The sequence below is a fragment of the Diabrotica undecimpunctata genome, chromosome 1, assembly GCF_040954645.1.
Source record: "Diabrotica undecimpunctata isolate CICGRU chromosome 1, icDiaUnde3, whole genome shotgun sequence".
Classification (NCBI taxonomy): domain Eukaryota; kingdom Metazoa; phylum Arthropoda; class Insecta; order Coleoptera; family Chrysomelidae; genus Diabrotica; species Diabrotica undecimpunctata.
In genome coordinates this window covers 10,254,559-10,279,362 of record NC_092803.1, presented here as the reverse complement: position 1 = coordinate 10,279,362, position 24,804 = coordinate 10,254,559, and the positions used below count along the sequence as shown (strand labels likewise).

Below are 24,804 nucleotides of genomic sequence, written 5' to 3'. Positions count from 1 at the left end.
ATCTGCTTTTTCATTGCCCTTATGACCCTCGTGCCCTGTTACCCAGGCTACCGTTACCTTGCTACGGTCTCCTAGTTTATTTAGGGCACCCACTCAATCCCATACCAGCTAAGAATTGACCTCTACAGAATTTAGTGCCCTAAGCGCATTTTTTTAGACATCACCTGGCAAACCTGCCCCTGACAACGATTGCTATATCGTCAGCATATCCTAGACTATAACAGCCTTCTGTGGGCAGATTTCTAAGGACATCATCTACCAAGGTTGCCCAAAATAGAGGGTACAGAACTCCTACTTGTGGATAGCATCCACCTACTTTTGCTTTGATGGTTGCTTTATTCAGAGTGAAAATTTCTGTCCTATTCTCCAGGGATGCTTTTATCCATCTGCATATTATCGCAGATTACTAAATGCTCCTTCTCTGCTCCACCAGCTCTGTATAAAATATGATACAATAATGCAGTGGAAAATAATCATAAAAATCTGCAAGAAATCTACAATCAGTGAACAAGATCGATGAATGGAGAATAAAATTGAATGAGATCAAATCTACAAACCTTTTTAAAAAACCAAAATAAAGGTATTTTTTATACTTTTAAAAGTATACTTTCATTTTTCGCTTAATTTTTAATCTACAAGGTGAGTTTTAAGTATGGAATGCCTCAATACATTCTCAGTATATCCCACATTCACCAATAATTGTTATTAAAATTATAAAGGTACAGCAGAAATATATCAATTAACAGATCTGTTAATAGAGATGGAGCCCGTTTTTGTTATTTAAATTTTTTTTGTCGGAATTCCAACCATATTTCGTAGGTGAGGAGATAGAGATGCAAAAAGAGTCTACAAATGCCAATTTAAAAATAACTATGGACCCATTTTTACAAGCCAAATCTAAATTGCCAAACAGAAATTGCGATTCAAATTTTTAATATTCCTAAAAACTATTGTAAGTAAATGTTTTTGAAATTAACATGAAATTAAGTAGACGTAACATGTTTACCATTGTTTTATAATGATGATATTTTTGGCAATTGCAGATGAAATAATAATTTTTTTAACGATTTGGTATCTATAGAGGTTCGGTTTTAGTCCTGTGAAAAAAGTCGCAGTGTGCACTGGCTATTTATTAAGGTAAACTAAATAATTTATTTTTTCAAATAAAAAAGTGTATATTTATCTTACTTTTTTATTCATATGCTGGTTTCATTATAATCCAGAGAAGTAAGGTTCTTCTCTAACTTTGACCCGGCCATGTATCTGACATTTTTTTAAATTTTATGAATCTCGATAACCCAACTTTCTACGTATCCTACTGGACTTTTCTACTTATCCTACTACTTCGGTGGACTTTTTAAACTAATGCCAAAATTAAATTAAATGCCAAAAATGCACCTTTTTAAAAACCTGCTTGTACAGTAAATACGTTTAATAGCTTTAAAACGGCGATTCTTGAATGTGGATTTACTAATTTGTGGCAGAGTGATGAACCATGATAACAGATGAACTATCTATTAATTTAAAAGTTATTCAATTTGTTCCCAATGTCCCAAAAGAATTTTTTGTAATAAAATAAGTCAGAAATAATTAACCTACAATAATTTTATGGATATCGTTAACAAGGGAGAGAGTTATTCTATCAAAAAAATAAAAAAAAAATTAGAAAAAACTATTTCCAAAATTATTATTATCCAGATTTAGTCATACGCCTCTTACTTCTTCTATGGGGAAAATTCACTCATCCCAAATACGTAGGGTATCAAAAGGATTGAGCTCTGGTGGGGTTTTTTCCGTGTTATCGAGCCCTACGTTTTTGTTGGTATAACCTGATCCTAAATGACGAGTAATGAACCTTCAGTTTCATCTTTCCCGATGTCAAGCAATAGTTCGACGCTGTATTGTCGACATAGTCTTGACTGACTTCGCTGGGATGTCGTCAGTGCAATGGTTTACCCATCCAGGTGCGCATTTTTCTTCCTTAGTAAGATGGTTTATGCGCATTTCTGGTCCCCTCAGTTTGAGTGGTGTTGTGTTATCTACTGCGCAAATTGCTTGATGTAAAGTAGATTTTTCAGCCTGTAGGTATCTGAAAAAGTGTTCTTAAATTAGCAACCTCTTTATACAGTTGCACGGATATGTCCATAAGTTTTCTCCTTTCATTCTCCTTCATTCCGAGATAATATTGTTCTCTCTACTGCATTCTGTGGATGGTGTTTTTGTGCCCTTATGAGAAGTATTCTTACTTTCCGCTAAATACTTTCTATATTTATTTTTGACCAATTTGTAATACCAAATGAGTAGCTAAGTTCGAAACAGGCGTACCTATTTAATCTCTTAAACAAATTTTTACAATTATGATATGACCGATTCAGCTGCCTTACTCTTCGCATAAACTTACAAGTTCAGTTTTCATTTGTTTATGGTCAATTTTCTGCGCTTGCTTTACTCCTAAATATTTGTCTCTTCTGCCATCACCCATGTCTCGCATCCATAACATACTATTGGTCTAATAATGACCCTGATTTTTGATCTCCAGTGTATGTTTTTGGAGCGAAACACATGATCGAGTGAAAAATAAGCTTTGTTTCCCTTCTCTTTGTTTCCCTAGTTATCCTAAGTTATCCTACCAAATACTAATTTTGTTGATAATAATCATTGTACCATTTTTTTTTTAAATATCTACTAATAGCTAACGGCTGTTGTTTTATTTATTTTTAAATTTTTAGAGGATTTTCCCCCTTAAAATAGATGTTAAATATTAAGTAGAAGCATAAAACAACGTAATAAAATTATAGATAAACTTATAAATAACATAAGTCTTGTGTAAAACAGGAATGCTGATAACAAAACTAAAATTTTTGAAAAGTTTCCTGAATTTTGACCAGTAGTGTATGGGCTTTCGGGCTTCCACGATATAATCGGGTAGAACTTTAGTATTCACAATTTGTAACAGCGCACCTAGTTTCTTACAAGAGTTAATTTTTGGTAGCAGTGGTCTGCTAAGTGGGTTTTTCCTACTAAATTCTTGCACGGTACTTGCCATTTCTGTTACCAGGCTATCGCGTAACTTGTTGTTGTCCTACTTTGTACTAACAGGTTTAGTTTCTTGCTTGAGAGGCTCAGGAGTCTGCTCATTAGGAATTTCATTGGGGATTTGCTTTGGGTTATGAATCTTCCGTTCGACTTTGCGTCTAGTCTCTGTTAATATACTTGAATCTCTTGGCACTCCCTGCAAAATTCGGCATACAGATGTCGATAACCGATCGTTTGTCGACCAAAGTTCATCTAATTTCAACTTTAGAAGATATTCATATAATAAATATCATCTTTAGAGCGTATATTATCTTAAATTTTATATATTTTGTTTATACTTTTAGATCAAAATGCCACCTTTACAAAAGAACACAACTCTTCAACAAAGACTGCATACAACCAACAACTTAGATGGACAAAATTCAAAAGACCAAATAAAAAAAAATGGTTATTTCGAGCAAGATTTGGTATGGCCAAATGTGATTGTATATATAACCCTCCATTATTTTTTCATTTTGGCACTCTGGAGACTTTTTACTGGTCAAATGATGTTTGCAACTTTCCTATTTAGTAAGTTTGAACTAATTCATAGATTTTTTATGTTTAGGTGTAACGATAAAAATTCTTTAATTTTATAAATTCCATCTGATTCAGAAAGCAGTAAATTTTATGCGACCCTGTCTACCTTAATACTCTATACAGTTCCTAGTATTTAAAATAATGCGTTTAAAAATTTTAAGAGAAAAAACAAATTTGGAGTTTCTCTTGAAAGAGAATAGTAGATGACCTAGGTTGATTCTGTGCTAGATATGGAAATCAATGAGTGCGAGAGAGAACGTGTGGCGTCATGGTCATGGGAAATCAATGAGTGCGAGAGAGAACGTGTGACGTAGTTGACGTTACAGTTTACGATCATGCTGAACGTGATGGTGACGCTAGTCTACAAGAGAGGGCGTTACAGTTTTCAATTTTTAGTTTAAAAATATTAATAAATAAATTTTTAATCCTAAACCATGTACGACAGGTTGACGTACGACAGCTCGTTTTAGAGAGGACTCGGCATGAAACACAATGGTTTATCAAAAAGAAAGATGACCATTATGCTTCTTCTTCTTTCACGCGCTAAGTGCTAAACGCCTTAACACATAGTGTTGCGCAACATGTCACGTGATAGGCTTTAACGAATAAAATGCAACTACGTAGAAACATTCAAGATGGAGGTTGTTCTGCTTCTTCTGTCACACAGCAATCTATTTACTTTTAGAATTTAATTATAATATACAGATACAAGTTTAGATATTAGAGTTTTTGTTGTAAGATATTTTCGTTTGGAGAGAGCACCCCAAATAAATTCCAATCAAATGGTCCTATTGCAACAAGTTTTCTTGTAAATTCATTAAATTTATAATAAGTATTTTGACGGGAAAAGTAAATATGACCATCAATCCACCGAAGTGCAAGAGAAATATCTTTAGGTATTCCAGGAAATATGTCTTTTATCTGTCCTCTATGTAACTCGCTAGTAAAATCACTAGAAAATTCTATATATGACATATTATTATAAAATGTATAAGACCGCCTTGTATTTGATTGAAAAAAAGCATTGATGTGAGCCTTATTGGGTATATTAAGTGAAAAATTATCGATAGATTGAATACTATAAGGAATGATGCTGAGAAATATTTGTTTGGAGACAGAACTGTAACCAAATCACCGTTGTCAAACAGCCAATGTTTATTTTAATGGATATATCGGAAAAAAAGAAAATCTTTTTGTACAATTACTTAAGGACCACCCTGTATATAGAAATTTTTTTATTTCCTGGGTTTGTCGGTCTGATCTTAATAAAACTATTTAACTTTTGCTTAAACGTTTCGGCAAATTTGCCATTTTCAATAAGCACTTTATTTTATTTTATAAACATTACATTTTACAATTGAATTTCATGTTTGCACTTTTTTAAAAAGTTTAACATGGATCAAAAAATTGGTATCAGGCATTGACAGTTGACATCTGGCAGGTATTTTAAAATAGGAGTGGTTCAGGGTCATATTTTAAATATCTGCCATAGTGCATTTAAAAAACAACTCTTCTTCTTCTTCTTCCTACTTTATAAATAGGCTTAATGCCTGTTTTACTTCGATTTTTAGCCTCAATTGACGTTGTCTGGTAATCTTTTCCTCGGTCGTTCCAATGATTTTCTTCCATTTGGCGATTTGTCTCTTGCTATTAGTACTTTTCTATTTTCTGTCATTCTTTCGATGTGTTGATTCCACTCCACTTTTCTTCTTTTGGTCCACGCGTTTATTTCCTCTATACCACATCTCGCTCGTATTTCCTTACTTCTAACTTTGTCTCTGAGTCTTTGAGTTTGGTTTGTTATTTTTCGTAAGACTTTCATTTCTGTTGTTTCCAGTAGTCTTTGTGTTTTCGCCGAATCTGCTCTTGTTTCCGCTGTGTACGTCATTGTCGGTCTTATTGTTGATTTATATATCCTGGTTTTCGTTTCCGCTGTGAGGTATTTGTTTCTCCAGATTGTGTTGTTGAGACATCCTGTTGCTCTGTTTGCCATGTTCACTTGTTTTTGTACTTCTTCTTTTACTTCTCCGTAGCTTGACAGTTTTATTCCCAAGTATTCAGTTTCCATCACTTGTTCTATTATTTTGTTATTTACGACTAGTTTACATCGTCTCGATTCCGCTGATATCACTATCGATTTAGTTTTCTCTGTTGAGATCTCCATGTTGTATATGAGCGCCGTATCTTCGAATTCTTTAATTAATCTTTGTAGGTCATCTTCATTTTCGGCTGTTATTATGGCGTCGTCGGCGTACCATATTATCCTTATTTCCTTTTCTCCCATTCTATATCCTCTTATTTTTTTAACTTTCAGCGAATCTCCTTGTCTAATGCCAGTTTCATATTTGATAGGTTGCGATAGTTTTCCTTTACATCTTACCATAGCTACCATAGCTTATCTTTATATATATTCTCAATGGTTTTTACTAAATTCAGTGATATTCCCTTTTCATATAATAAATGTATCGCGTCCCGAATTCTCACTCTATCAAACGCTTTCATCAAATCTATCAGACACATATATGCTGGTTTGTTGTATTCCGGTGACTTTTCTTTTATTTGTCTTATTACAAAAACTGCATCCGTGCATGATCTTCCTGTCCGAAATCCTTGCTGTTCCTCTTGCAGAGACATTCGTTCGTTTATTTTTGTCGCTATTATTCTTGTTGTCAATTTGAGTGTTGTATTTAATAGATTTATTGCTCGATAATTATTGGGGTCTTTCTTATCTTCTTTTTTGAATAACATCACCTTGATCGCTCTCCTCCATTCATCTGGTATTCTGTTCGTGGTGATTATTTTATTAATAAGAAGTTGCAGTTGTTGTACAAGGTGATTACCTCCATATTTCAAGAGTTCATTTGGTATTTGATCTTCTTCTGGTGACTTTCTGTGTTTTAATTTGTTTATTGCTTCTTTCACATCGTTTTGGGAGATTTCGGTCTTTTCCTCAGTTATTATATTTGGCGTTTCTGGTAAAGTTTTTTCGTTTTGTTTTTTAAACATTTCTGCCAGGAAGGCCACCCATGTATCCTCTTGTATGTGTTCTATTTCAACTAGTTCTTTCATTTCGCTTCTTTGTTGTCTTATGAAGCGCCATACTTGTTTCTGTTGTCCATAGAAATCCATCTCTAGTCCTTTTGTGAATCTTTCTCAGTAATCTGTTTTTGTTTTTCTTACCAATTCATGAGTTTCAGTTCTTATTTTTTTATATTTCTCATATGATTCATTCATTTTTTCTGACTTATATTTTAGGAAAGCTTTCTTTTTTTGGTGACATTTTTGTTTAGCCTCTAGTGTAAACCATGGTGTTTTCGTTGACCACTTTTTGTTTATTATTTTCGTTCCAAGGGCTTCTCGGGCAGCATCCAGAATATTTTTTTTTTGTTTTCTCCAGCTAGTCTCTTCATTGCTTACATTTTCAATATTCTCCATTTGTATTTTCTGTTCTAGCCTTTCTTGATATAATGATTTTGATGATATTTATATAATGAGACAGAACTGTAACCAAATCACCGTTGTCAAATAGCCAATGTTTATTTTAATGGATATATCGGAAAAAAAGAAAATCTTTATGTAAATCATACAAAAAAAATCAGAGGCTTTCTACTGTTTTTACCGTTCATATTCTGGGTTAACAGAAGTCTTACAACTTACAAGTTTATGTAAACGATAAATAAAAAAATATTTCGCATGGTAGAAAAATACTAGACAATATTTTAATGGCTTTTTGTTATCATGGTAATTCTTATTTCCAGATTTAATTTACCTTATAATTTGTATCGTTGGTGTCACTGGTGGAAATCATCGACTCTGGTCTCACAGAACTTACAAAGCAAAACTGCCGTTACGGATATATTTAATGTTACTGCAATCAGCTGCCATCCAGAATAATATTTACATTTGGGCTAGGGACCATAGATTACACCACAAATACACAGACACTGAAGCTGATCCTCACAACTCAAACAGGGGATTCTTCTTCTCTCACGTTGGATGGTTATTAATGAGAAAGCATCCTGAAGTTAAAAATAAAGGACAGACCATTGACATGAGCGATGTTTTAGCTGACCCTGTGGTTCAATTTCAGATGAAGTAAGCAAAATATGTTTAGGTGTTTCTTTAGCTTATAATTATATGAATCGGTTACAGCCAGGGTGGTATATGTCAAAAAAATTCAAATTTTGAGAATATAAATTGGAAATCGAATTCAGAATTCTGCCTAAATCTGTGTTTTATAAACGTTGCAAAACAAAAAAGTAAATCGTTTAGGAAATCGTGTATATGTATGAAAAGCATTAGCTAATTTATTGTGTTTTGTTATTATTATGAGTAATTACGAGTATTAGGATAATGAGTATTATGATAATTATGAGTATTATGATTAATAAAAGGTACTTTTTTGAGCTTTATTGAGCTGTTTGTATTCGAGACAAATTTTGTCCAGTTTGTATGAGGAGGTGTCAATCAAAATCAATCATGTCCACCTTAAGAAGTTTTAGGGAAATCGCAAACAACGTATTAGTAAATAACCTTACATGAAAAATCGGATAAATTAGCATATATCATTTTATTTATTGAAATTAACTGACTCTTAGTAAATATTTCAAATCTGAAAGTATAAATAAACCTGTAAATACATTTTAAAAAAAGGACATGTTCTTACTTGATTGGACTTCATTGACGTTGATAGAAGGGGTTGATAAAAAAACTCTTAGACTACTTAAAATATCTATTGTATTGTTACAAAAAATATCTTGAAAAATGGCTAACATTTACCAACGACACTTTCCACAAAATATAAATGTTTAAATGTGTAGTCCAATGTCAGGTTCTAGACAATCACAGGATTCGTCCACTTCGTCAGCATCAATTTCGTCGTCCTGGACTTCCACTATTATGGTCTTATACCAAGATAAAAAGTCATGTTTGTGCCAGTCATCACCATACATTTTCACAAGTAACGTCTCCACGTCCTTCTTCTTAGCTGCTTTCACTATATTGCTCAGTGGAAGTGACTCTACAGGAGTTGAGAACGACCTTGCAGAATGCCAGCCTTTTTTATTGAGGCTTGTTGTAGGTTTCAAAATCACTTTCAAACCTAAACTTCTGTGCCGATTTCACTTTGATAACAGTAAGTTCTTGTCCATTGCGGTTGACAGCTTTCTCTTTCCTCACAAAAATCCTCTTCTTTTCAGATATCATTTCAATGTTTTTAAATCATGTAGCCAAATTTTTAGCATCAATCAATCCCCAATCCTCTCCAAGTTTCCGTACTTCTCCAACAGAACCATATACATTGTAGTAATCTTCCTTTGTTGCAATGGTAGGCTGCTTCCTGAGTAACTTTTCAACCCTTCCGAACACCCGATCAGCAAGGAGGAAGCTATGCCCGCGAACAGGGTATGTTAGAACAATCTCCTCTAAAGGATTTTGCACTGATCCTAAGTAATACACTAATGTGTGAACAACGGCATTGTTTTTGTTTTGATCGGCACACCCATCACAGAACAGATTCAGTCTTGTTACATTTGAAAAATTAGCGGAGTTCAAGAAATTTATAAGTGCAGATGAAACTTCGGTCGCACCCCTTCCTGCAAGTTCTTCAGTCCATACGTAAAATATGGGGTTTTGTGCGTTTGATGCTACAATGCAAAAAGAGTAAAAACTTAATTGTCTTTTGTAGAACGCGTCTTGAATAGGAGTTTTGGGAAGTGCTTGAATTTGCTGGAGATCAAAACAGAAAGTAACCTCATTTTCTTTGTTTTCCTTTAAGAGCCCATAAAAAGCATTAGCTCTTATCTTTGGTGCAGACTTATAAGTCTGCACCAAAATAAATCCTTTTCGATTTTTTTCGATTATAGTGGCTTTCTTTTCCTCTTAAATTTCTCAAAAAAAGGCGGACTGATTCCTTGTTCGCAGCAGATTTGTGACTCTTCCTATCGCCACCCCTCTGATCCTTAACAGCCTTTCCCTCTTTCACCTTTTTAGAAATATTAGTCAATCTTGTTCCCTTCACCATGGTGATATGCATGAAAAACTTCCTACACACAGGTATAACTTTACCGGTTGATGAAAGTATAGAATATTGTACACTAAAACTTTTAGCCTTTGATTTTTCAGAGGTAGGCCTAGGCTTTCGCCGCTTTATGTTACGTTGATTTATCCAACTGGCAATGGTGTTATCTTGCGTGTTTTTGTCAGGTATTTTGTAGAGGATATTTCGAACAAAAATAGCATCTATAGGCCTAACTAATGCACATTTCATACCTTTGTTCATGTGTTTACATGGAACAAACACACGACATCCCACTGGAGTACTGTATCGCTTAAGCTTGGCTCTAGTTTTTTTATCCACAGTCTTTTTATTTTTACGAGATCCTTCATTGGCATCGCCCACTCTCACTAAGTTTTGTTCATCCATGAAAAATTTCAATTTTATTTAATAAAAACTACTATAATAATATTAAAATTAAACCACAGTGCAATACAAACTCAATACTCGCTATCGACATAACCTAGAGGGAAAACACAGACAATGTGTTGACATGGTCAAATCACGTGACCAAATCGGAGCACTCCTATTAGCTGAATGGACATGTGGTGGTATGATTGAAACCAACTGTGGACATGATTTCATTTGATTTGGGAACCTAATATTGTGTATTCATTTTAAACAGGACATGATTTTTTTTAACCGAAACCGAAAACACCATAGAATAGGATTCACTCTTTATATTATGAAACAGCTGCTAACTCATTTTTTGATTTTTATGGACATGATTGATTTTGATTGACTCCTCCTCGTATATGGTTTGAATTACAACAAGTGCTTGGTGGGGGGTTTGAAGTGAACTCCAAAACTTCCGATTCTTCACAAGTAAGTACATCAATCAAATCACCACAATGAACCTCATGTGTTGTCTCTCCAAAAGGATCATAGTCGAAAGGAGACGTTTTGATAGTAACTAGATCTAATTCACCAGATTGGCAATTTTCTGTACCGCAAAAAGTATGTTTCTTGCTTCTTGGATCATAAGCTTTAGATATGGAAACATCAGATAAAATTGATATCTTTGACGTTGAAGGGATGTTGGAATCTATACTTCTTGTCTAAATCGCTGTGAAGCAGAACTCATAGTTCCTGTAAAAAACAAAATACATATGAAATGAAATTCTTTATTGCCAAATACAGCAGTGATAAATAGGTGTTATATAATATTCAGTAGATTCTTGGCTGTGGTAGGGTATTAATTTATCGTTAAAAGACTAGTAAATTCTGTTTATACTTGAATAAATCAAGGATGTAGAAGAACAGTATATTAAAGTGTGTAAATATTTACACATTTTAATATTTATACCTTGCATTTATAGAAGGTTCAGATTAAAGCAGAAATCTGAATTTGTTTCGAAACTATCTTACCGATTTATCAGATGTCGCTATTGCGTCCATAACGAAGCCATTTTATTGTTGCTTCCTAAAATACAGAGAAGATTATTTTTCACGTTAAGAACGGCTATGAATAACTGTTCTGATGAGACTTATTAAGTCGAAATACGTATCAACAGATACATAGACGCTTTGAACGTGAAATCAAATCTTTGCTGTCTTTTTCATTTTATTCGGATCTACTCTGTATGAGTACAAGAAACAAATTCGTTATGAATTTCTGCTTAGTTGATAGACATGTCGTGGAATGCAAATTTTAGATTCCCCATGTCTCAATTAACATCTTTATCAACGTCTGTTATACCTTGCATTTATAGAAGGTTCAGATTAAAGCAGAAATCTGAATTTGTTTCGAAACTATCTTACCGATTTTTCTATCAGATGTCGCTATTGCGTCCATAACGAAGCCATTTTATTGTTGCTTCCTAAAAGACAGAGAAGATTATTTTTCACGTTAAGAATGGCTATGAATAACTGTTCTGATGAGACTTATTAAGTCGAAATACGTATCAACAGATACATAGACGCTTTGAACGTGAAATCAAATGTTTGCTGTCTTTTTCATTTTAAAAAAAGGATAAATTTAAGGTTAGTTTTGCGATGTCGTTTTTAAGTAGGTACTTACTTTAATGTGGAAGATACGTAGTTTTGGTACAGTATAAAGAGGTTCCAGGTATACTAAGGTATACTTGCCAAAACCACAGTATAAAGAGTGGAACCTCTTTATACTGTGGTTTTGACAAGCTTTCAATTATTTTAACACAGTTTTTCACTACGAGAACACATTTCTTGCGTCGTGCACGTGGGTATGAAGAACTGTCAAATCCGTTATGTGTTATTTATAAACACATAACGGATCTTCCTATAACGACTGTAACATATAAAGGAAGCAAGTGCAAGTTCTAGGTCGAATTTCACAAAACGGATAGTACCAATCGATAGCAAAAATGGAATCGAACTGCTAAATAAAAAAAATTGCAAAAATTCACATAACGGATTTGGCGCCCCTCATGACGATATAGCAGCGTCTCGCGTGTTACATAAAATACAGTGGGCATTAATGGATTAATATATGCAAATATTTCTGTATATTTTTAATATCGCATTTCATAAAGTTAATTTTTTTGTAGGTATTATTTACGATTGGCCTTTCTGTTGGCATATATTTTACCAGCAATATGTACAATGTACTTTTTTGGCGATACGTTATCAAACTCCTTATTGGCTGCAGTTATAAGACATGTAATATCTTACAATGGCACTTGGTCGGTTAACAGTGCGGCACATCTCTGGGGATGGAGGCCCTACGATAGGTTAGTATAACTATAAAAATATGACTACAATAGTAATGGTATTCTATTGAATGCATTTTATATTATCCTTATTCTTTTTTAGCAATCACAGAAAGTCAATTTTTTTTATAATTGTCACGCCCTTTAAAAACGGTTATCATAAATAGGCTTACTAAATGTCTTCCCCCTCTAATCGGTGGATGTTGGTGAAAGGTGAGGACAACCTTTATATAAAGTGGACTTGGTACAGTCTGTTAAAACCGAAATTAACGTTTTCATATGACTAGCAGAAGCGGAAAATCCGTTAAAACAACCAATCTTAAGCACCCTGAATCCATTCTGTTCTGTTCCTTGCTTTGTTTTTTTAGTTGGTAATCTTAAGTGTTTTCAGATCTTGTTCCACTTGTTCCATGTATCTAAGTTTGGGTCTTCCCTTTGACCTTCTCCCTACTGGTGTTTGCCTTATTATATATTTTGGAGTTTCAGTCTCCAACATCCGTTCAACATGGCCCATCGAGCGCAGACGTCCGATCTTTTGCGCTATATGTCATTTTCTTTCACCCCCTTATATATGTGTCTAAGGATTTTTCGTTCAAACGTACCTAATAGGTTCTCATCGCTTTTCGACAGTGTCCATGTCTCTGATCCATATACAAGAACCGGTTTTATCAGGGTCTTGTATATTTTGCATTTGGTTTTTCTTGTGATGTTGTTAGATCTTAGATGTTTAATTAGTCCATTATAGGTTTTATTAGCGATATGTATTCGTCTCTTAACTTCTTCACTGACATTGTTATCTGTGATAACTAGTGAACCTAGATATGTAAAATTTTTTACGCTTTCGATGTTATAGTCTCCTATTGTCAGATTCTCTAGGTTTCTTTGACCTGTCCATTTGCTGGTCTTCATGTATTTGGTTTTTATTTCGTTAATGTTCAGGATACTGTTTTGTGCCGCTCTTTCTATCGGTGGCCATTAAATACTTCTATCATCTCTCTTTCGCTTCTAGCTATGATATCAACATCATCTGCAAATGCCCATATTTGTACACTTTTTATTATTACTGTTCCTCTGGTGTTGACTTTTGACTCATTAATTATTTTCTCTAATGTGATGTTGAATAGAATACAGGATAGGGCATCTCCCTGTCGTAGGCCCGTTCTCACATGGATTGTATCTGTTAGTGCCTTTTGAATTCGAATTTTGATTTGTACTTTTTAGTGTTTTTTTACCTATATCAATGGGTTGAGTTCGAATATTAAACTCTTTCAGTGCCTGGATCAGAAATTCTCGATGGATGCTATCATAGCCACTCTCAAAATCAATGAAAAGATGACGTGTGTCTATATTAAATTCACTAGTCTTTTCCAAGATTTGGCTCAAGACCAAGATCTGATCTACTGTGGACTTTTGCCTGCAGAAACAACATCGATATCCCCCAACTATGTGTTTCGTATGATGGTCTCAATCGGTCATACACAATATTTGATAGTATTTTATATGCCACAGTTAGTAGCGCTATTGCTCGGTAGTTTTTACATTGAAGCTGATCTCTCTTTTTATGTAGTGGGATAATTACTCCGGTATTCCAGTCTTGTATAAATGTTTATTATTCCATATGATCACTATAAGTTCGTGTATAGCATTTAATAGGGAGTCTCCGCCTTCCTTTGTTAATTCTGCGCCAATGTTGTCTAATCCAGGTGACTTGTTATTTTCAGCCTGGTAACTGCTTCTTGCATTTCAGCTACTGAAGGGGGGTTGTTTTTCTGGTATCCGTTTGATCCAGTATAATTCCATCGTATAGTATATCTTGGTTTTTTTTAAACTTTTATTTGAAGAATTCTGTCCATTTTTGTAGTATTTCACTCTATCGAGTTACTATATCTCCTTCTTTGTCTCTGCACATCATTGTTCTTGGTTTAAATTCTTTCTACTCTTGTTAAGTTTTTGGTAGAATTTTCTGTTTTTTGATGGTTTATTTAGTTCTTCCATTTCTTGGAGTTCTTTTTCTATGTGTTCTCTTTTTTTTTCTGCGATGTATTTTCTTCTCTTCCCTCCTTTGCATTCTGTATTCCTCCTCTGCCTCTCGTGTTCTGTGAAGTTGTTGTAGTCGTTGATATGCATTATTTTTTCCCTCTGTTATGTTGCAACACTCTTCATCGAACCACTGTCCTTCAGTTGATTTGAGTTTTTTTGTAGACTCAGGGTCTATTTGGTCGCGTCTTGTATGATGTTTTTACACGCCTTCCATTTTCTGTTTATATTTTCGTGCTTTTGTCTGTTTTCTAGCCTTCTTTTTTTATATTCTTTGTATTTTGCCTTTATGCTGTTGTCTGCTAAGTTTTTTAAAAAGTTTTATAAAAAATAAAAAAAAAACTCGAATAATAGGCCTACCCAAAATTTACAAACTCGATATTCCTTTACGTCCTATTGCCAGCGCATACAACTATCCTACACAACCATTTCTCTACAACCAAACTCTACAACCTCTAGCCGAAAATGCTTTATCCTTCATCAAAAATTCTTCATCGAACTTCTTAAACAATACCCTATCTTACCGTCAGATATTCTAGTGTTTTGATATCGTTTCACTTCTACAAACATTCCTATATAGACCACTTATTTCCCATTAAACATTGTATGTCCAACACTTATTTCATTTTCCAACATTAATTTTACAGACAAATCGTCGGTATACTGCGAAAACCAAGTAAATGACAAATTTTAAAATATTGAGTTAAGTATACCAAAATTCTCAGCTTTTTCCGCTCTACATACAGGTAAAACCAAATAAATGATACGACTTACCATTCAGCAGATAATTTGTGTAATAAACAAATAAGTTACACCTAATCAACTTTTCGTTTTCAAATAAAACAATATATCGCTACTTACTTCCATAAAATTAAAGTTCTGTTGCATGTAAAACAAAGTAAGCCCACATATATTATTATGCCGGACAACAATATATTTCTACTACTGCAAACCATATTCAGTAAAAAGGTGATAAGTGTCATTAATACATTTTACGTGTATGATTTATTAAAATTTCTCTTTCATATCGACTAGTATAAACCTTTAAGTACACTTACTTCATTCTACCTGAAAACGGGTTGAGTTAAAATTTAGAAATGGTTACTAAGCTAAACCCATAAATGATCTTTATAACACATACACAGATAGAATAACTGAAGACAACAGTTCAATTGTTGATGATTCTGAGAACAATATAGCCTCAATGATGGAATCCATTTTTGATATTGACTTTTCAGATGTAGACCCCACATATCAGCCAAGTGAAGAGGGATCGCTCTCTCTAGGAAGTCTATATGATTTACACACTTTGATAGCCTAAATAATGAGAAAAAAGATACTGAAATAGGTGCACCCACGAACAATTTAATGTCAACTTAAATAGCTAGTTGGATATTAAATCTACTTCTTGACAAAGTATGGAAAGACCTACGTCCACTAAAACGTTGGAGAAAAGCTAAACCCAAAGATTGGGTAATAAATGTCGCAAAAAGGAGGCGTGCTGAGGGTTTGCCTTATAAGATAAAAAAAAGACCATAGACCAGCAATGCCAAAACCAGTTAATTGTTCAGAGTGCTTTTACAAATGTGCCAGTTATTTCAGCGAAGATTACAGACAAAGACTATGTCGTGATTATTGAAAGTTAGAATATATAGGCCAGAAACATTTTGTTATTACACGTATTAAAACGGAGCCACCAAAGAGAGTCGTTGCAGTCTGTTGAAGTTTAAAAAACCACGTGCATTTTCCAAAAAGTGTTACTTTTCTTTGAATGGTCAAGACATACAGGTATGTGAGAAATTTCTTTGTAAGACACTTTGTATATCAGAGTCGTTAATACAAGATGTTGTAAGAAAAACTGATATTCTAGGCTGTTATGCAGATACGGATAAAAGAGGCAAGCATACACCGCCAAATAAAACAAGCAGTAAAACCCGAAAAATCGTGAAGGCTCATATTGAGTCTTTTCCAACCATGGGCCCACATTATATTCGCCAAAGTTCAAAGCGTAGATATTTGGACAAAAATTTAAGTATAAGAAAAATGTACCAACTTTTTATAAATGACTATGTGCAGAAGAAACTGGAAGGTGTTAGCGAAATTACATATCGAAGAATATTTTCTAACGACTATAATTTAAGCTTTTTTGTTGATAAAAAAGATCAATGTTTAGTTTGTAATAAATATGATAGGGCTAATCCAACTGACAAATCGGATTTAGAAGACAGTTACAGAGAACATCAGAAAAGAAAAGAAGTATGTAATCTTAAAAAACAAAATAATAAGAAAAGATCTAATGAACAACGGGATTTTGTTTCAGTTACTTTCGATCTACAGGCCGTACTACAGATTCCAAGTGGATTGACTGGAAAACTATATTATTCTCGAAAATTATGTGTCTACAATTTGTGTGTATATGAAGCCGCATTACCAAATGCAGCTTACTGTTTTGACTGGTCAGAAATTAACGGTAGACAAGGAAATTCTGAAATAGAAAGCATTATACTCTACTACTTATCAAAATGTGTTCCAGAATATGTAAGTGAAATAAGTTTATTTTCTGATACCTACAGAGGACAGAATCCGTTTAAATATTATTGAACACAAATTTTTAGATTCTGGACATTCCTATATGGAAGTTGACTCTATGCAGAGTAGTAACGAAACCGCTAAAAAACACAGATCTATCTATGGGATGCCAGATTACTTGTCTGTTTTTCAAAATGCAAGAGGAAATAGAAATATCAAGGTTGATAATAAAAAAGTATGTATAGAACCATACAAATGTAAAGAATTTAAATACTACGACTTTTATGATTTAAAAAATGTGTCACACACTTTAATTAAAAACCGGACAATAGACCAAAACGGCGAAAAAATGATGTGGTTGAAGATAAAAAGAATGAGATTTGTGAAAGGAGAGACAAACAGAATCTATTTTAATTATGACATGTCAACAAGCTTCAATTATTTCCTTACTGATACTGCACGGCAGTCAACAAGAAAAAAGCACGCCAAGTTATCAACTAATTCAAGCAATCTTGAAGAACTTAAGCGACTTTATGATGCACATTTGAAAATTAGCATAGCAAAAAAGAGAGATTTGGTACAGCTATAAGCTAGTAAGGGAGTGATACCGGAGGAATATCACGGGTGGTATCGTAATTTGAAAACGGGAAATGATGTAACAAACATCTTGCCAGAGCCTGCTTTCAGTGACGAATCGGACGAGGAAGCGTCATAATAATAATATTGTTATTATTATATTCGAAATAAATTTGATTTTTTCTATAAAACTGCCTTTCATTCATATAAACAATAACTATAACTACACACAGCTGTTAATAAAATTTTCAGGGAAAACCAGTTAAATGTCATAAATATCGACTAATACCTTAAAACATTACTATTACCTAGTAAAAGCCTCATATCTCGATCACAAAACTGGACAATATTATACTTGGTTTATTATATTTGTGTTAAATATGTTATTTGAAGAGTAATTGATTTATCTAGGTTTACAGGTAAAACCAGTTAAGTGATAGCATTTCCAACTTAAATTTAGGATTAGTCAGATAGGTGTCTCAACTTTTTCAAACTAATGATAGAATATCATTTCAGATATATGCATCTTTCACTAGAATACCTAATATTAAAAACAAGCTGACTGCTTAATTCACAATATAAAACTAAACTTTAAAAACGTTTTTTCTCGATTTCGGTATTCCGACATTTACCTGGTTTTCGCAGTATACCGACGAAATGAATGATGGCCCAATGGGCTCCCCACTATCTCCAGTAATTGCCAATATCTTTATAGAATACTTCGAGATCCGAGCACTATCCACGTTAATGCTTAAACATACATGTTGGCTACGATATGTTGACGATACATTCGTCATTTAGCCCCATGGCAGGGATGCTTTGATGTCTTGATCTGAATGGTATACATCTTAGTATCCAGTTCACGAAAGAGGAGAAAACAGATTCATCCTTACCTTTTCTGTGTACTTGATAAAATTTTATCAATTATGTATGTATGTATGAATCGTATTTCCAACAACAACCTTTATCTCTTATCTGCAAAAAAAGTCATACATTTCTTATCATTAGTAAGAAATACTGGGTGATTCCATATAAGTTTGGTTGTGTGTATATGTGTATATGATTCCTTACAGAAACCTCTCATTACTATCCCATAAAATCCGGTGTCCCTCAAGGAAGTGTCCTGGGTACCCTCCTGTAACATTTTATACACTGCTGATATCCCAACAACAAATTCAACCACAGTAGCCATGTATGCAGATGACACCGCTATTATATCTATCGATGATGAACGCCAAGTAGCATCATGAAACCTTCAAATACACCTGAACCTACTACAATACTGGATGAGTAGATGGAAAATCAAAGTTAACCATACTAAGTCTTATCAAGATTACATTCACGAACAGAAACATCATATGTCCGAGAATAAGACAGAACAACATATTACTACCAGTAAAAACCGAAGACAAATACCTGGGAATGACACTTTTTTTTTTATTAACACCTGTGCGGTGTTTGTATACTGCTATCTGGTCACAAATGACCAATTATTAGTTATTTTCTGACCTAACATAATAACAGCAAATGCTTAAATCTAAGGCTTACCCTATGGCTTACTCTTATTTTATCTATGAGCTTTGATTAAAAGCTAACTTGGAAAGCACACATCTTGTCAAAAAAAATCCAAATTAACATGAAAATACGTTAAATGAATTGGCTAATAGGCCGAAAATCGCAGTTTTGTACAGATAATAAACTTCTCTTGTATAAGTGCATAATACAGCCTATATGGACATATGGAGTGCAACTTTGGGGCTGTGCAAAGCCTTCTAATACCAAAATCCAGAATTCCAATAACAGAATTCATGACTTTGTTGGTTGCTATACGAAATAGCTGTGTTAAGGTCTTTCTATACCATGCTCGCAGTTAAGCAAGCATGAGGTTCTTCTTCATCCTGGACTGCGTTTGCCTGCTATTTTTCCTTGCATGATTTTGTAGCAACCCATATTTGGGACCTCTTATTACATGTCCGAAATACTCCAGCTTTCTCTGCTTGATGCTTTTTATGATCTCAGTAGTCTTGCTGAGACTATCTAGTATTGTGGAGTTTTAAATCTTCTCCACCCAAGAAACTTTTAAAATTCTTCTATAGCACCACATTTCGAAAGCCTCAAGGCGATTTAGATCGATTTTATTTACAGTCCAGGACTCGACACCATAAAGTAAGACCGAGAACACGTAGCAGCAAAGTAGGCGGATCCTTATTGCCAATTGTAGATTTCTGTTACATGACACCTTGAACATCCTTCTAAAAGCCGCTCTAGCCTGCTCTATCCTAGATCTAATTTCGCCGTGACTTTCTGCGTTACAATTTAATTGCTGTCCAAGGTAAACGATTTTATCAACTTGCTTAAGTTTGGTAATATTTACATATATAGACGGTTTTATATGCTGTTGTTTACTTATTACGAGTATTTTGGTTTTCCGTATGTTCAGATCCAGACCTGCCTCCCTACAACTCTCACCGACACTATCAAGTAGTGTTTTCAGATCTTCTTGACTAGAAGCTAGGAGTACTATATCGTCCGCATGTCGCAAATTATTGATGACGTCATGACTTCACCGTTCACAAGTATTCCTTCTTGTTTTTCAGAAAGTGCTTTTCTGAAAATTCTGTCGGAGTAAACGTTGAAAAGCAGGGGTGACAAGAGGCATCCCTGCCGTACTCCTCTTTTAATATTAAGAGCCTGTGATTCTACACCATCTACTAAAACTGATGTTTGATTCCAATATAAATTTGCAATTATTCGAACATCTCTGCCGTCCAAGCCAATGTCTTTTAGAGCATCGATCAATATAGAGTGCTTAACACGATCAAATGCCTTTCGGAAGTCAATGAAACAACAGTATATGTCTACGGATATATCTCGACATCTTTGAGCAAGTACGTTCTTTCCAAACAGTACATCTCTCGTTCCAAACCCGTTCATCATCATCATCATCCAGCCTCAAGAGTCCACTGCTGAACATAGGCCTCTTCCTCATGTTTCCAACCCCGTCTATCTTGCGCCGCTCTCATCCAGTTTTTATTGAGTCTTTTTAAATCGTCAGTCCATCTTGTAGGTGGTCGACCGACGCTTTTCTTGTCTTCCCTTGGCCTCCATTCCAATAACCTTTTTGTCCATCGCCCATCTGTCATTCTGGCTATGTGTCCTGCCCATCTCCATTTTAGTCTGGCTATCTTCTCGATGATGTCAGTCACTCCGGTTCTTCTCCTGATGTCTTCGTTGGTTATTCTGTCTCGCAGAGTTATTCCTAACATGGACCGCTCCATTCTTCTCTGCGTGACTCTCAGTTTGGTAGCTGCTGCTTTTGTTAAGGTAAGTGTTTCTGCTCCGTACGTCAAGACTGGGAGGACACACTGATCAAATACCTTTCTCTTTAGGCATGTGGGCAGCTCACTTTTAAAAGTTTCTCTCAGTTTTCCAAATGCTGCCCACCCAAGGCCGATTCTTCTCTTCAGTTCATGAGTCTGGTTATCCCTGCCAATCATAATTTCATGTCCCAGGTATTTATATCTATATACGAGTTCTATTTCTTTTCCACCAATACTGATGTTCTGGTTGGGTACCAAATTGGTCATGATTTTTGTTTTCGAGATATGTATATTTAAACCTACACTTTCTGTAGCCACAACGAGTTCCTGTACCATCTCTCTTGCCATACCTAGATCTTCAGCTATTATAAGTATATCATCGGCGAAACGTAAGTTGTTTAGATATTCTCCATCTATTTTTATTCCCTTTGTCATCCAATCCAAATTCTTAAAAGCATGTTCTAGCATCGTATTAAAAAGTTTAGGTGACATTGGCATTGGCATTGACATTGCGATTACTGTTAGTATGTAATCTGACAGTGGTTGTTGCCTGCAGATATATTTTGTATAATAATTTAGTATATCTATAATCTAGCCTGCATTCTTTAAGCGCCTGTAATATTTTGCTTAGCTCAACTGTGTCAAAGGCTTTGTGGAAATCGATAAATATTAGAACTAAAGATTTATTGTATTCCACTGCTTTCTCTATTAGGGTTTTTATACTTTGTAGATGGTCATTTGTTCCGTAACTTTTTCGGAATCCTGCCTGTTGCCTTGGTTGATAAGTCTCTAATTTTCTTTCCATTCTCTTAACTAGTATTCGCGTAAACAACTTATATATATGGCTGAAGAGGCTAATCGGTCTGTAATTATCTAAATTTGCTTTATCTCCTGCTTTATGTAATAGAATCATAGTAGCGTTGTTCCAGTCTGTTGGAATATTGGCGCTGTGAAGGCAGATATTGAAAAGTTGTTTAATTTTTTCAAGTAATACATCCCCTCCAATTTTTAGTGCTTCTGATACTATTCCATCTTCACCCGGGGTTCGATTATTTTTCATTTTCTTCAAGGCTTCTTTGATTTCTGATTTTGTTATATCGGGCATTAAATCTGATCCTTGGTTTAATACCCCAGTTTTTTAGTGTAATTGGAGGTTCCGTATTGTTATCTTTTTTTCTTGATCTATATAACTCTGTGTAGAACTCTTCGACTTTTCTTAATATTTCATCTGTGTTCGTTGTTTCTTCTCCAGTGCTGTTTCTCAGTTTGTTAATTTCTATTTACCCCTTTTGTACGCTCCTCTTCAAAACTTTCATGTTCTTATTTTGCTCTATTGCCTGTTTTGTTTTTTCTACATTGTAGTTTCTTATGTCTTTTCTTATTGCCTTTGTGATCGTCTTATTTATTTGATTTATCGCTTCTTTGCTTGTAGTGTTATCTCCTTTCATTTGTCGCCTTAGTTCTATAAGGGTTTTCGTGGGTTGACTCAGTTTTTCATCTTTTTTGCTTGTCGGACAATATTTAGTTTAAGCCTGTTGTATTGTGTTGACTATTTGTTTGTTCAATATATTGATGTCTGCCGTTGTGGTATCTTTCAATGAATTACCAATATATTTTTCGAACTCCTGAATGTTAGTTGGTTTTGTCCATTTCTTTGGTTGTTTCTTATTTATCATTTTGAGTCTTTCTTTTTCGGTTGATATCGTTATTTTAGCTCTTACTAACCTATGTGGTTATAACCTAACCCGTTACGGAAACCAAACTGTGTGTCATCCAGGTATTCTTCGCATTTATTGTAGATACGACCGTGTTTTACCTTCAGAAAAATTTTCATCAAGTGGTTTAACAAACTGGTGGTTCTATAATCAGCACAGGCTTTTGCTGTTGTCTTTTAAGGTAGAGCTATAAACAGTGAATTAGACCAACCATTAAGCAGTTGTCCGCTGGTATAAATGGTATTGAAAAACGAAGTTATGGCCTCTAAAACATTGCTATCATTTATTTGAATTTCGCAAATTTGTGTTATCTTATTATTACTATTTATTTTATTTTTTGTTATTATAGCTCTATTAATCCAGTAGAAAATCCATCTGTTTCGTTTATTACGTTAGGCGAAGGCTGGCATAACTATCACCATACCTTCCCATGGGACTACAAAGCTGCCGAACTTGGAAACTATAGGCTGAACGGAACTACTGGGTTTTTGGACCTAATGGCTTATCTTGGCCAAGCGTATGACCTTAAGACAGTTTCACCGGATATGGTTCGAAAACGAATTGCGAGAACAGGAGATGGATCACATGCATATGGTAAACTTCCTTTGGAGAATGGTAATACGCAAGATCACCACGAATTAAATGAGAATGTAGTTTGGGGCTGGGATGACAAAGATATGAAAGTTGAAGATATTAACGACGTTACTATAAAATACAAAAGTCGCTAGCAAAATTTATTAAAACACTCGCAAATTTTATTGTACATTAAAAACTTTGTATAGATACTTCAGATAAGAATAACGAATGTATATTCATAAGTAGAAAAATAAAAAAAGGACGTGCCTTTTTACTCGATAGTTTTACTCGATATGAATAAAAATATTAAAACTTATTGTGCCAATTTATTTACAATTTGTTTATTATCTTGCTGTAATATACTGCACAGACTATGTTATTATACAGCCAGCGTGGTCCCTGGGGACAGTTATGTGAATCTGGGTTTGAAAAAAATTGGAGAAATAAATTGTGGAGACTAAAAATTTTCAAATTATTTATTTTACAGAAAAATAAACTTATTTTTGGACTTTTAACATAATAGTCCCCAAAAGTTTATTCTAAAAAGCTAGTTTTAAGAACTTAAACAAAATATTCTCAAACATAAAGTTTATTGATATCAAATAAAATCGGCCATCAATAAAATTTTTTATTTTGTGTTGATACCCTTCTTCTTTTTGTGGTAGGCAATTCTAACTTTATTGACCGCAGCTCGAAATAGTCCTGAAGTAGAAGTAGAACCACAATGTTTGTTATTCGGTCCACCCAGGAGATCCTCAGTATGAGTCTATAACACCACATCTCAAACGCCTCAAGTTTTCAGATGGATGACACGGTTAGTGTCCATGATTCAACCCCATAGAGCAGCTCTGTAAATACGTAGCATCTCAATAAACGGATTTTCGTGTTTAAGGGTAGGTCGTGGCTCTTAAATATCTTACTCATTCCCACAAATTCTAACCTGGCTTTTTCAATTCATTATTTTATTTCAACTGAGTGGTCCCATTGGTCGTTTATGGTGGTTCCCAAATAGTAGTAATGGGGCAATTGGAGTATTTGTTACTGATCTACCAGTAATTGACTAGGTGGAATATGCTTCCTACTGATGACCATGTACTTTGTTTTCTTGATGTTAAAATCGAGCCCGTATTCTTGACTGATTCTCCATAATTGCGTTACTAGTGTCTATAAACCTTCTAAAGTGTCTGCAAAGGAATGGTGTTGTCTGCATATCTGATGGTATTCAGGCGCCTACCATTTATAAGAATACCCTCTTCGATATGCTCTAAGGCCTGGCTCATGACGTGTACCGAATAGACGTTAAATAATAGGGGAGAAAGTATGCAGCCCTGTCGTACTCCTCTCTTTATTGCAACTTCTGTTAGTTGGTCTTTTACCCGAATGGTAGCTGATTGGTTGTAGTATATATTCTTGATTACTAGAAGGTCTTTGTTATCCAGATCAGTTGCCTTTAGTATATCCATGTGCTTATCGTGCTTAATTCTGTCGAAAGCTTTCTGGTAGTCGATTCTTCTTCTTCTTCTGGTTCCTATCCGTTTCGGATGTTGGAAATCATATTGGCAATCATGACCTTGCTCGCTGCGGCTCGAAACAGCTCCGTTGAGGTTTTCTTAAACCATGTTCTTAAATTCCGCAGCCATGATATTCTCCTTCTAATGGGTCCTCGCTTACCTTTGACTTTACCTTGCAATATA

General features: G+C 34.5%; 1 protein-coding gene across 1 annotated transcript; it reads left to right on the top strand.

The window, feature by feature from the left end:
• The first annotated feature begins 987 nt into the window (after nucleotides 1-987).
• LOC140444573 (acyl-CoA Delta-9 desaturase-like) lies at nucleotides 988-23,426 on the top strand. The gene is made up of 5 exons (XM_072536336.1): nucleotides 988-1,137; nucleotides 3,381-3,606; nucleotides 7,374-7,710; nucleotides 12,196-12,378; nucleotides 22,884-23,426. Exons 2-5 carry the CDS (start codon nucleotides 3,387-3,389, stop codon nucleotides 23,260-23,262), a joined length of 1,119 nt encoding a protein of 372 aa, XP_072392437.1. The 5' UTR covers nucleotides 988-1,137; nucleotides 3,381-3,386; the 3' UTR covers nucleotides 23,263-23,426.
• Nucleotides 23,427-24,804: the final 1,378 nt, after the last annotated feature.